General features: G+C 51.7%; 1 protein-coding gene across 9 annotated transcripts in view; it reads left to right on the forward strand.

Moving 5' to 3' along the window:
- Positions 1–11,343, forward strand: part of RIMS3 (regulating synaptic membrane exocytosis 3) — a 34,626-nt gene extending 23,283 nt beyond the window's left edge. For all 9 annotated transcript variants that reach the window (XM_082389108.1, XM_082389104.1, XM_082389105.1 and 6 more), the window contains 5 exons: positions 3,750–3,891; positions 6,933–7,045; positions 9,585–9,686; positions 10,016–10,155; positions 10,872–11,343. In XM_082389108.1, coding sequence (XP_082245234.1) covers positions 3,750–3,891; positions 6,933–7,045; positions 9,585–9,686; positions 10,016–10,155; positions 10,872–11,084 — 710 coding nt within the window. In that variant the 3' untranslated portion in view covers positions 11,085–11,343. The remainder of the gene's footprint in view (positions 1–3,749; positions 3,892–6,932; positions 7,046–9,584; positions 9,687–10,015; positions 10,156–10,871) is intronic.
- The last annotated feature ends 1,810 nt before the right edge of the window (positions 11,344–13,153 follow it).

A 13,153-nucleotide genomic window follows, 5' to 3' on the forward strand; every position in this document is an offset into this window, starting at 1 on the left:
GCAAGGGCATGGCTGAATGTCTGGGGAGCCAGGGGAATTGCCCACTGCCCTTCTAACCAAAGGTCTCTCTGAATCATCCAGTTGCCAAATGTCAGAGCAGGAAGGGGCCCTGGGGATCTGGAGATCCTCTGGTCTGATGTACTCATTTTATTGATGAGGCATCTGAGCCTGGAGACGAGAAGGCACTTTTTTGGAGAAGGACTTCAAATTGGCCTTCAGAGATACACCCTGTCATTTACTAGCTGGGTGACTTGGGCAAGTTACTTCACCTCTCTGAGCCCGCTTCCTCATCTGTAGAATAAGGACAATAATACATGCCTTGCTGTGTTGTCCAGGGGATTGAATAAGATAGGATGTGTAAAGGTACCCAGCCTCTTGCCTGGCACGTACTAGACACTTGGTAAATTGTTGGTGTTATTATTACCCATGGGGACACAGAGGGCCAAAAAAAAAGTGACTTCTCTGGCCTCCACAGCTCTGCCCCTTGCTTGTAGAATACTCCTCTCCTCTTCATAATTACTTGTCCCCATTTTGTTCTCCCAGGCCTTGAGGTTGCCAGTGTCCCAGCTTAAAGCGCCATCCTGGGTCTGGCCTCAGAGGGAGGTATGGGGCCGATCACTGTGGGCATTGGCCCCGGAAACTCTGTTCTGGGATAAGATCCTAGCAGGGTGACCCTACTGCCCCCGGTGGGATGGCTCAGTTCCCTGCAGGGCGGGGCTGTGTGAAGTGGGGAGGAACTCCTCTCCAGGACCCAGTCTTCTGGGCTATGAGTCTGCCCTTCCCAGGTCCTCCATACTGCTCATTGGCTTGAGCCCCACCCATCCTATCCTCTTTGTTTCAAAGCCTGGTCTATTGCGCCAGCCTCCCCTCTAGTTCCCCTGCCCTCTGCCTGCCCCTTCCATCTTATTCCTTATGTAGCCCTAGAATTGCCTTCCAGAAACTCACCCTGAAACTTTAGAGGACTAGTCCTGGCTCTAACTCCTCATGGGACCTTGGTAGAGTCACTTTCCCACTGGGCCTCAGTTTCCTCTTCTGTAAAATGGAGCTTAAAAGGCTGTCTCCCAGCTTCCTTCTAGATTTAACATTCTTTAAGTTGTGGGAGCAGAGAGGAAGGTGGGGTCAGATCTTTGGGCTCCCAGGACACAGGTGGGTTCTGGCCTGGCCTTAGGCTGGGTCTACACAGGGCCATCCTGGGCTGTCCTTGCCTTTGCCCAAATGGAGCTTCTCTTTTCAGTACCAAGGACAGTGGCTCTCCCCTCCTAGTCTCTGGGCCCTGGACCAGGCTGGGGCGAGGGCTCAGGATCATTCCAGGAGATCCTATGGGGAGTGCTGCTGGAGGCTGTGTTTTCCTCTCCCTTGTTCATGGTGGGACAGATGGGATGGTCCCTGGAGTCTTTTGGTCTCCAAGGACTACAGAATTATTGCAAGCAACTTGGTCCAGTTCTCTAGGGAGAGAGGCTACATGAAGTTACTCCCCAGATCAACAGAGTTCAGAGACTGGACAGGTATGAAACCAGTAGAGGAATTTTCTCTGAGTTTGCAAGACCTTCCTCCTCACCCAGAGACATGGAACTTAATCTCTGCTGAATCACATCTCAAAACAGTGTGGAGTTGGTGGAGGGGAGTGAAAAGTAGCATATCAGTGAACTGGGAGTCAGTGGGCCTAGGGTCTAGCCCCAGCTCTATGGGTGCTTGGACTTTAGGTTCCCCATCTGTGAAATGGCATTTCAGGATTCTGTAACTTCCCTACCCAGTGGCTCACAGTAGGTTGGCCAGATCAAAGAAGGTAAATTTTCTCCCAAATGGGTCAAAGCTTTCCTAAGCTCTAGAAGACGGGGGATTGGGGTCACGAGGTGGTGAGGCTCTGACTTAAGCTCAGGGTGTATGTTGGGGGGGTTTGAGGAGAAGGAGGGTGAAGTGTGGCCCCCACAGGCCCTTCTGTCTTCTAATCGGATTAGAGGGGATGTGGCAGTTAGGAGCAAGGGACAGGGCAAGTCCCCCCCACCCACAATTATTGCCCAGCCCTCTGTGTGTGCTGGGTCACACACCATTTGTGGGTTTGCATCTATGTGTGTGATTGAGCGGATGGGTTCAGCTCCTAGTGTTATTATGGTGTGAAGGTCACATGTGTGTGGCACGCTGTGTCATGTGTATGTATGACTAAGACTTGGTAAGACCATTTGTGGCTGTGTGACTGTTATATGAACATACACATGACCTTGTATGTGAGATCACTGTATAAACATATGTGATTGTTGGCACTCGTGTGTGTCTGCTTATGCCTGTGTGAAAGAAATATGCATGAGCTAATAAGACTCTGTGTGGGGGGTGTGTGTGTGTGTAAGAGAGACAGACACGTTGATGGTCTCACTGATTCCTGGGTAGTAGCTGTTCCAATATCCCAGAAGCTGGGGTGGTTTCAGGGAAGACATTCCTCCTTACAGCACCCCACTCCCAGTCCCCCCATCCCATCCTCTCAGCCTTTCCTCTCCCGATGGGACTTCCTGAAAGATAAGTAGGGCAAAGCAGGAGGAATAAAGTCCCCCTTTTCCAGGCTGGGGTCTCGAACGTCCCCTCCCAACCCACCGTTGGGTGTTAGTGGGAGAGGGAATTTCCAAGGTAACCAGCTCCCCCCTCCCTGCTGCTTTAGGGGGCTGTGCTGCCTGCCTCACCCTGGCCTCTGCCCATCCCTGTAAGCAACTCCACTCTTAATTTGCCTGGACCTCTAACCAGTGACAGCAAAAGGCTCCTTTGGTATAGTCCCTATGTGAGCGTCACTTCCCTCCCCATCAAGCGCCTCAGGCAGCCAAGCTTCAGGAGGGGAAGTCCCTGAAAACCCACACCCCGTCTTCTGTCTGCCCGCCCCCGCCAGGCAGAGAGAGTGTCTAAAGGGACCACACTGCAGTGCTGAGGAGGTTGCCATGGAAACCCAGGCAGGATGGTGCGCTGCTAGGAGAGGCAAAGTGCCCCATGTTTCATGCAAGGCTGAAGAGGGGACCTAGGGGTAGAGGGCCCCCCGAACAGGAGCTACAGAGACACTGGGGGTGAGCTCTCACCACACAGCTTCTGAGGTTCTTCTGCAGACCTCTCCCTCAAAGTCAGTTCAGGTCAGCCTAGGAGTCTCTCTCTCATCTTATTTTTCTAGTGGCTTCTCCACGTCTCCACACACATGCCCCTCCACATTCAGACCCACCTTGAGAATGGGTGTTAGTTTGCCAGTGGTCAGGATTCACATGGGTTTGTTTGTTTTTTATAGGACCTGTGAAGGTATCACAGAGGTGGGTTGTGATGTCTGGGAGTGACAGGGTTCAGGAGAGTACCTGGAAGAGGAAAAGCAAATCTGGAAATTCCAGAGAAGGCAAACTTTCCAGAAGAAGAAACTTAACCCTTTGGGGCAAGGGCTGAAATTGAGTGGCAAGGTGTGGGTCAGGGGAGCCTGGCAGGAAGGAGACCGAGGGTGGAGGGCTGCAGGGCTGAGCGCTGCCTGCTGCCTCCCCACCCGTAGCCCCACCATCTCCACTCTGCCTCCAGCCATCCTTCTAGTCTACTTTGTCTGCGTCACTGCCCTGAGCAGGGCCAGGGGTCAGGCTGCAGACCGGCTCTAGAGGTCATCTCAGCAGTGGCCCTGCCTCCAGCCAGAGCCCTGCCTATCCTGTCCCCTCCCAAGAGGATGACTTTAGCAGTGATCTCGGAGAAGCCTCCTCAGTGATCTGACCTGTTCCTTGTCTGTGCTTCGGGGGGTGTCACAGAGGGGGCCACCAAGAAACTGCGCAGCAACATCCGGCGGAGCACGGAGACGGGTGTTGCCGTGGAGATGCGGAGTCGGGTCCCTCGCCAGGGCAGCCGGGAGTCCACGGACGGGAGCACCAACAGCAATAGCTCCGATGGCACGTGCGTTCAGCCCACCCCCACCGTGTACCCACCCTCCACCTGGGTCCTCTGGTCACAGGCACAGGGCTGGAAAATCTGCTTGCGTTTCCAGCCCAATTATCTGAGTTCCTCTGTATCCCCGCCTCCCTCTGTCCCCCTCCCCTGGACACCCGCTGCCTGGGCCCCAGTCTTCCTATTGCTCTGGGCCAGCCTCTGTTTCCCATCAGAATACCCCAGTGGCCCAGGAGCAGTTCATCCCACCAGTATGTTTCATGCCTCCCACCTCCCAAGACCTCCATACCATCCTGCTCCAGAGGAAAGGGTTGGAAAGGAAAATGGGATCCTAAAATCTTTTAAATCTGAAACAGTTGTTACAGCTCAGCTGAATGGAGTTCTCACAAGTGGACTTGCTTGGAGCTTAGGGCAGGAGTTTGGACTAGATCACTGTTTTTCAAACTGGATGATGACTCACAGGCAGGAAGTAAAATCTGTTTAGTGGGTCAAAACCAGCATTAGAAAAGGAAATAGGAAATTCAGATGTATCCTATGGAGGAAGGAAAAATTACCTTGTGAACTTTTCAATAGATAGATAGATGTATAGATGCACGTAGGTCTATGACGTTAAATGTATTTCTTACATATGCATATGGGTTGCAGTCAAAAATTTGAAAGTTTCTGGGTTAGATATTCTCTTGGATCTCTTCTAAATCTATGAAATGATGGTTATATGATTAAGATTTTCTGAATCAGCTTCATCAAGGCCCAATGATTTCAGGATTCTGTGGCTATATTATTTAAATTCTATGATCACGTGTCTTGCTACTATGCCTGCTTCTATGAATGTGAGTAGCTGCTAGGATTTACCATATGCAGAATGGCACTTCAGATCAGTGCCTCTTACTCTGGGACCTACCAGCCACTATCAGGCCAAAAACAGTGTCTCATTTAATACAACAACCCTGAGGGATGTTGGTACTACCATTATTTCCATTGTACAAGTGGAGAAACTGAGGCACAGGAAGAGGGTATGGTACCTTTCCAAGGTCACAGCTATTAAGTGGTGGTGGAGTTAGGATTTGAATTAAGGACATTTGACCCTAAAACCTTTTTTCACAATCTCCACACTCTCTATACTAAGCTCCTGAAATTCTGTGACCTCAAGAGTCTACGTTTCTTTTTGTTATAGTTGTTATCCTTTCTCTCTCTCTTTTTTTAATTGAAGTATAGTCGATTTACAATATTATGTTAGTTTTGGGTGTACAGGAAAGTGATTCGGTTATACGTATATATGTGTGTAGATATATATTCTTTTTTGATTCTTTTCTGTTAGAGTTTATTACAAGATATTGAATGTAGTTCCCTGTGCTATACAGTAGGTCCTTGTTATTTATTTTTTAATATAGTAATATGTATCTATTAATCCCATATTCCCAATTTATCCCTCCTTCCCTCTCCTTTGGTAACCATAAGTTTGTTTTCTATATCTGTGAGTCTGTTTCTGTTTTGCAAATAAGTTTATTTGTACTATTTTTTAGATTCCACATAAAAGTGATATCATATGATATTTGTCTTTCTCTGTCTGACTTACTTCACTTAGTATGATAATCTCTAGGTCCATCCATGTTGCTGCAAATGGCGTTATTTCATTCTTTTTTATGGCTGAGTAATATTCCATCATATATATATATATATATATATATATATATATATATATATATATATATATATATATATATATATGTCACATCTATATATATATGTGATATATATATATCACATCTTCTTTATCCATTCATCTGTTGATAGACACTTAGTTTGCTTCCGTATCTTGGCTATTCATTTAACCTTTTCAGATCCCATTATCCTAAAAATGTGATATTAGGCTATTGCTGACTGTGGCCAATAAAAATGGACGGGCCTTGAAGCCCCTTCCTGGGGTGTGAAGGCTGAGCCTGGTAGAGGAGAGACACAGGTCCTTTCCAATAAGTGTATGTAGCCTGTCTCCCCTTCCTGCCTGTCTCTGGCCAAGGGGGACTCAGGCCAAATGGTCCAACAGGGGATTGGTTCTGGGACAACATTTTCTCTCTCTAGGCAGGAGCCTGGGCTATTCTAGGAGATCTTAGAACATTCTTTGGTCCATTGTAGCCTCTGGGCAGTTCTGGGCCAGCCCTCCCTCACCTGTCCTTTCTCTGCTGTCCTCCCCAGAACATCTAGGCTTGAGGACATGCAAAAGTAGCACATTTCCCATGATGATCACACCAACAGCCTCAGTAACTGCCACTGATTGTTTCCTGTTTGTCTGGAATTGCTCCTGCACCATCTGCCCTAATCCTCACCATCACCCTGTATGAGTTGGGTTTCATCTCCGTTTTGTAGGCAAGGCAAGCCTCTTACCGTTTGGAGCCTCTGTTGTCTCATCTGTAAAACTGGATAATAGCTCCTGCCACCCACAGTGGTGGTAAGGGTTAAATGATACAGTGGAGTGTTTAGTGCGCTGTTGGCATCTGGCCAAATTTCAATCACTGTCAGTTTTTTCTGTTACTATTTCCAGGCTCCCCACAGCCATGGGCCACCCACCATCACTTGTCATTAATCTCAAACCTGAAATTGTGTTATTTTGGTCTCAGTTGCTGTTTTGGATACCATCTCACATTATTGACTTGGATTTCAAACTTATAGTCAACTCAAACTCAGTTCTTAGAACTTGTTCTGGGCATTGAAATTTCTGGCCTTTGTCTCTGGTTCTTGGCATTAACACCCCCTGGTGAGGATGCAAGTGTCCAGCAAGCCCTGCCTTTTCAGGGTCACCTTAGAAATTCTGGCGCTTGAGGATTAAATACCATGATTATGTGTGTTTATTAGTCTCTTTTCTCAAGTGGCATCAAAGTATTTTTCTTTAATGTGCAGAGCTGAACAGTTCTGTTTGACCCCAGCCACAGTAGTACACTCGCACGTTGTAGAGGGGAGGTTGAGGCACAGAGGGAGTGCCCAGTGCCCCAGGGGCAGAACCACTGCGTCCCGCCATCCAGATGCCCTCACGCACCTCACGCCTCCTTCTCCAGGTTCATCTTCCCCACCACCCGGCTTGGAGGTGAAAGCCAGTTCAGCGATTTCCTGGATGGCCTGGGACCAGCCCAGATTGTCGGGCGACAGACGCTGGCAACGCCACCAATGGGTGAGTCTTCTCAAGGGCAGGGTGAGTGGGGCAACGGCAGCCACGCAGCAGAAAGGGTGAGCTCAGTGGGGGCCCTGCGTGATGCAATGCAAGCAGCAGAAAGGAGTCCTCACTCGGGCTTTTGTGCCAGTGAGGAGGAGTCAGCATGCACTCCTCAATCCCTCCCGCAGCAGAGAGGAAAGGGGTTCCAGCCTTTCTCTGCCAGCCGCCCTGCAGCAGCTTTTCCAGCACATTCCCTCCCTCGCGTCACCACACACTCACCCACTCTCTCACCGCCTACTGTGTGCCCCGCTGTGCTAAGTGCCAGGCATAAAATGGTGAACAAAAATCATCATGGCATTGACATCCATGGAGTCTGCTCCATCACTGATTATCTGTGGGACCTTCGCCAAGTCACATCCCTTCTTTGAACCTCGGTTTCCTCATCTGTAAGATGGGAATAATAATGCCTGCCGTAGTTCTGCGATCTAAAGACAATGTATTGAGTCCCTATTTGATGCTTCGCATGAAATATTTCATTTACGCCTTAGGAACTGTCTTATTTGACTTGTTACTTCTAACAGTGCCTGACACCTAGAAGACTTTTAGTAATTTTCTCATCCTTCTTCTCTGCAGCTAGGAAGTACTCCCTACAGTCTATTCTTGGTCCTTTTAGCTGCAGTTCTGGCTTGCTCCCTCTCTCTCTCCCTTAGATCCTGGCTGTGTTGGCTTCAAGCAGCAACTCCCAGGCTAGCTTCCCCAGAGATGCCTCCTCACCTCCACCCTTCCTTCCCCATCAGTCTGACCTGAGCAGTGTCTGACCCAGACGTCTGCACTCAGCCCTCACATAGACAGTGTCTAACCTTTGACCTCACAGCAAATGAGGAAGTTGAGTGCAGACAGCCCTGCTGTGAGCCATGCGTGGAGCTGGCATTCCATTCCAGGCCAGGACTCCTCCCACTGTACTGCCCTGTCTTCCTCTAAACTGCTCACACAGGAGCCTTTGTCTGCTGGAAGAGGGGTCCACAGGGACCCTCAGAGGGTGAATGTCAGCTCCCACTGGGCTCTTGGGTGGGATTTGGCTAATTCCCAGCCCTTGCTTTCAGACTTTTTTAAAAATATATTTATTTATTTATTTATTTTTGGCTGTGTTGGGTCTTCGTTGCGGTGCGTGGGCTTCTCATTGCGGTGGCTTCTCTTGTTGCAGAGCACAGGCTCTAGGCACACGGGCTTCAGTAGTTGCAGCACGCAGGCTCAGTAGTTGTGTCTCATGGGCTCTAGAGCACAGGCTCCGTAGTTGTGGCACGCGGGCTTAGTTGCTCAATGGCATGTGGGATCTTCCCAGACCAGGGCTTGAACCCGTGTCCCCTGCATTGACAGGCGGATTCTTAACCACTGCGCCACCAGGGAAGTCCGCTTTCAGGCTTTCAAGGGCCTGGATAGTCTGCTTTGGGCCAAGGGCTGGGAGGCAGTGAGAGGAATCAGCCACTTCCACAAGGCTAATACGCCATCACAGCCTAGAACACTTGTGTGTGGTGCCCCCTGGTGTCCTAAACTGGGAAGGACCGGTTTGCCTTGGCTCACCTTGTTAGGGATGTTACAGTGAGACGTGGAGATTAATTCCTGAGACCTCCCCCTCCCTATTCCCCATGGGGAGGTCAGGAATAGCTAGAGGGAGAGGGATGAATTCCAGGATGTCTCCTGAAAGTCATAAATCTCCATCTTCCAAAGTGTGCAAATACAAACAGTTGCATGACGGCTCAGAGAATCTAAAATGGGTGGCTAAACCCAAAGTCTGGCCCATTTTAGTTTTTCTGCATCAGGCTTATGATTCTGCACCCCTTTGAAGGACGTCCCAAGTGACTAGTGCAGAATTACAAATTCTGCTAACCTGTGTCAAACAAAGCCAAGAGTTCTAGAAGTCAGACGACTGATATGCCTCCACACACAGAACTTGCCCCAGCTGGATAATCCATTTTGTGGGGCACAGAGAGGAGTTCTCACTCTGTGCTCCCGGGACATCTGCTGCCTCCCCCACATCCTTTATCAAGGGTACGAGCAGGCCCTCATTTCCAGGACGTGCCTCGTGTCCTGGGCAGGCTTGTATCTCAACGTCTCTCCAAACTGATATCCTTTAAATATTTGTTTGATGTTTATTTAGGGGAGTGGCTGATGACCACTGTGTAGCAGGTGAAGAAGAGCCACTGAGCCCACAGCCTCCCCTCTGTCTTCCTGATACAGGAAGCTCTGTGCCCAAACTTGCTATTCTGCTCAGTGAAGCAGAACACCTCTCCACCGCCCATAACCAGGCTTACATTTGTTGTTCCCCAAACAGGTCCCTTGAGGGTCATGCCGCCATCCCACCGTAAGGGCCCTATCAAAGCATTTCTCAGCTGCTCTAAAGTGGTCTCCCGAGAGCAGCTCCGGCGCATACAGTTTTGTCCATCTTGTGCCCTTTCCAGTGCTGGAACATCCTCTGCAGACTGGCGTGCTGCACGGTGGCTGGCCGGCCTGCCCCTTGGTCTGGCTCTGCCTGAACTGTCCCTCTTCTCCCTTGCAGGGGATGTGCACATTGCCATCATGGACCGGAGCGGCCAGCTGGAGGTGGAAGTGATTGAGGCTCGGGGCCTGACCCCCAAACCAGGCTCCAAATCCCTCCCAGGTGAAGCAGAGCAGCTGGGAGAGGGATTGTGGAAATGAGGTCCTGCCAGGGAGGGATATACAGCTGAGTTCTGGGTCTAGAGAGTCCCAGCTCCCCACTGGCCTAATCGGTATTCTCAACACTGGAGTCACGGATGGCCTGGAAGGCCAGTGAGTGGGGGCGGGGGAGGGGAGGACGGAGGAGTCGGTGTTGGAGCCCGTCTCTCCACCTGCTGTCCCCTGGTCAGCTCATCCTGCTCCCCTCCAGGATCACATGGAGGCTAGGGGATGGGGCGGGCCACAGAAGTTTCCCCTGGACACCTCCCCGTCATGCTCTCTTCCATCCCTCAGCCACCTATATCAAGGTTTACCTGCTTGAGAACGGGGCCTGCTTGGCCAAGAAGAAGACAAAGGTGGCCAAGAAGACCTGTGATCCCCTGTACCAGCAGGCTCTGCTCTTTGACGAGGGGCCCCAGGGCAAGGTGCTGCAGGTGAGTGTCATGGGGCCAGTGGGGCGGGGCCACTCTCAAAGACTGTGATTTAAAATTTGTCTTATTTATGATTTATCTTGTGCCAGACGCCTTAAATATGCTTTACCCATTTTTTGTTACAACCCGGTGAAGGTGTTTTTGCTCCCTGTTGATTCATAAGGACACCAAGGTTCGGGGGGATAACTCGATTGTCCCCAGGTTGCACAGCTGGTAGGTAGAAGCAGGGTTTGACCACCATCTTCTTCCACCTGGTGCTAATGTTGATTGTCCCACTGTGATCCAGCCGCAGAGCGGGAGCTGTGACCCAGGTCCTGGACTCTCAGTCTGCAGCCCCCTTAGGAAGGTTGTCACCTGGGATGCTGGGAAGCTCTGGAAGTCAGACCCAGGCTCTAATCCCAGCTATGCCACCAATTACTGTGTATCTTTGGGTTAGTTAATTAACATCTCTGAGATACATTTCCTTTTTGTGGAAATAGTAATACATAGCACCTCTACCTAGATGGTTGTAACAATTGAGATAACGTATATAAAGTCTGTAGGGTCGAGCCTGGCACACCTTAAGTGCTCAGTAAGTTGCTGCCCAAAGTCAGTGTGAGTTCTGCCTCTCTCTGCCCCATCTGTGACCTGGCAAAACTTCTACATGGTTCCTGGGCCCACTGCCCAGCCCTCGAGTTGGAGACGTGGCTCAGCTCCTCTCTCTTCCTCCCCACTGGCAGGTGATCGTCTGGGGAGACTATGGCCGCATGGACCACAAGTGCTTCATGGGCATGGCCCAGATCATGCTGGACGAGCTGGACCTGAGTGCCGCGGTCACCGGCTGGTACAAACTCTTCCCCACGTCCTCAGTGGCAGACTCTACGCTCGGCTCCCTCACCAGGCGCCTGTCCCAGTCCTCCCTGGAGAGTGCCACCAGCCCCTCATGCTCCTAAGGACCTCAGGAAGAGGCCTGGATGCAGTGTGGGAAGGGGTGCTGCCACCCCCCGTCTCCTCCCCTGTACATAGTCTTCACGTCTTTCTGGACCCCTTGCCTTGCTGCATGCCTGTTGGCTACTGGGCCTGTCCCAGCTGGCAGTGGAGACTCTAGTATGTGTGCGTGTGTGTTTGTGTGTGTGTCTGTGTGTGACCATGTTAGATCTGTTCATTTGTCTGGGTGTATTTGGTCTTAGTGACTATATGGGCTGAAATCCATGTCTCTCTGTGTCTCGTTGTAAAGAAACCCAAAGGAGAGTTGCGTGGACAGGACTCCCCTTGAGTCCAGGGGTGGAAGTGGGAGACGCAGCCATTGGTCCATCCCACCTGGTCCTAGGCTCAGGGCAGAGCCTGCGTGTCCCCGCCTGTGCCTGTTCTTGGTGGTCCCTGCTTAGTTTTCTGTCTTGTTCTTTGTTCCACCTCTGCCTCTCCCAGCGCCTCTGCTCTTTTTTGAGGAATGTAGCGTCCACTGCAGCTGGCCACACCGAGGCCCCTCTGGGAACCCTGACACCCCTCCTCTTCACTGAGCACTCCGGCTGCTCTTCCCACCGAATGCATCCACAGCATGTAGCATCTCACCTAGCGCCCTGGCCAGGGCTCTGGGGGGCAGACGATGCTGGGAAGCTGAGGGCTTAAAGACCGCTTTCTCCCTCGGGCTGGCGCCACCTCCTTCCTACAAGTGAGATTCAAGGAGGTGTCAGTTCCCAGGGTTGCAGGCCAGGTACCTTGGAGGAAAGTGCTGGTACCTCCCTTAGAATTGTTCACCTCCTGTTTCCCTCCAAGCCTCCTCACCTGCGACATGCCAAAGGAGCTCTCCCAGTGGACCCCAGGTGGTGTGGAGTGGACGGTCTTGACATGCAAGAGGTTGGCCTCATAGGGATGTTACCTGCCAAAGTGGGCAGCCCCTGGCGGCACCTGTGTCCGTCCCAGGCCCTGAGGGTGGCCCTGTGCCCCTCTGGGCTCGTCCTGGAGGGGCCTGGCTTGTTGAGGATGTGCCCAGGGCAGGGCTGCTGGCAGGAATGAGGAGGGCTGGGGCTGACTTGCTCTGAGAGTCCTGTCCAACCTTTGGGGATTAGCTGCATGAAGTTGATTATTGGGGGCTCGATTTTTTTTGTTTGTTTTTTTTTTTTTGCTCTTTTCCAGACCAGGGTCCATGTCTGGGAGCTCAGATTCACTGAGGCTTCAGCCTCCTGGCTCCACGGACAGCTTGGCTGTAGACTCTAGACCATCACAGTCACCAGCTCTGTATAAGCAATACTCACCCCTCTCGGCCTCCCTGCCCCCTGCCCTCTGCTGCTGCCCTCTGGAGGGTAGCCTGGCCTGCTGTAGACACCGCGCCTGCCTCTGCTTTCTTTCCACCCTTGTCTGGTTGGAGCTTCCCAAAGCCACTCAAACCCTGACCTGATTGGACAGCTGGGCCCTGGGGGTGGGCATCAGGGCCTGGACTGGACCTTGTGAGATGTCTGCTGGGAATCCTGAAGTCTGGCTCGGGAGTGCCCAAATCTGTCCCTCTCCTTCCTCAGGTCTAGCATGAAAGGCAAGAGGTTGCCCAGGAGGTAGACACAGCAGCCCTTGGGTTCATGTCTGGTGGGGTGGAAAGAGGCAGCAGGAGGGGTCAAGGTCTGGGACAGGCTCACGCTCTGCCTCTTCCCCAGATATCACCCCTGAGAGCTGCACTGACTCTAACCCGCGTATGTGGGGATCCGTGGAGAGGTGCTTGGACTCCATCCATAAGCGAAGCCAGGCGGGCCTGGAGGTGGATTCCGAGGCAGGCAGGTGGAGACAGAGGCTGAGACAGAGCCATCCCCACCGGGGGGTCCTTTCTGGCAGGACCCACGTTAGGCTGAAGCCAGGGCCTGGCCACCTCCCTCCCGTGAAAACCAGGGAGAGAAGCCAGGTCCCCACTGGTCCTGCCCACAGACAAAAAGTGGGTGAGGGCAGTAAGGACAAGATAAGCTCCTGGGCTCCTGGCTCCTGCTGGAGACTCCATTCCTGTATTATCATGGCGGGAACCCTTGTGGGTGTGGAG

Source organism: Balaenoptera borealis (genome assembly GCF_965194805.1).
Source record: "Balaenoptera borealis genome assembly, chromosome: 1".
NCBI lineage: Eukaryota > Metazoa > Chordata > Mammalia > Artiodactyla > Balaenopteridae > Balaenoptera > Balaenoptera borealis.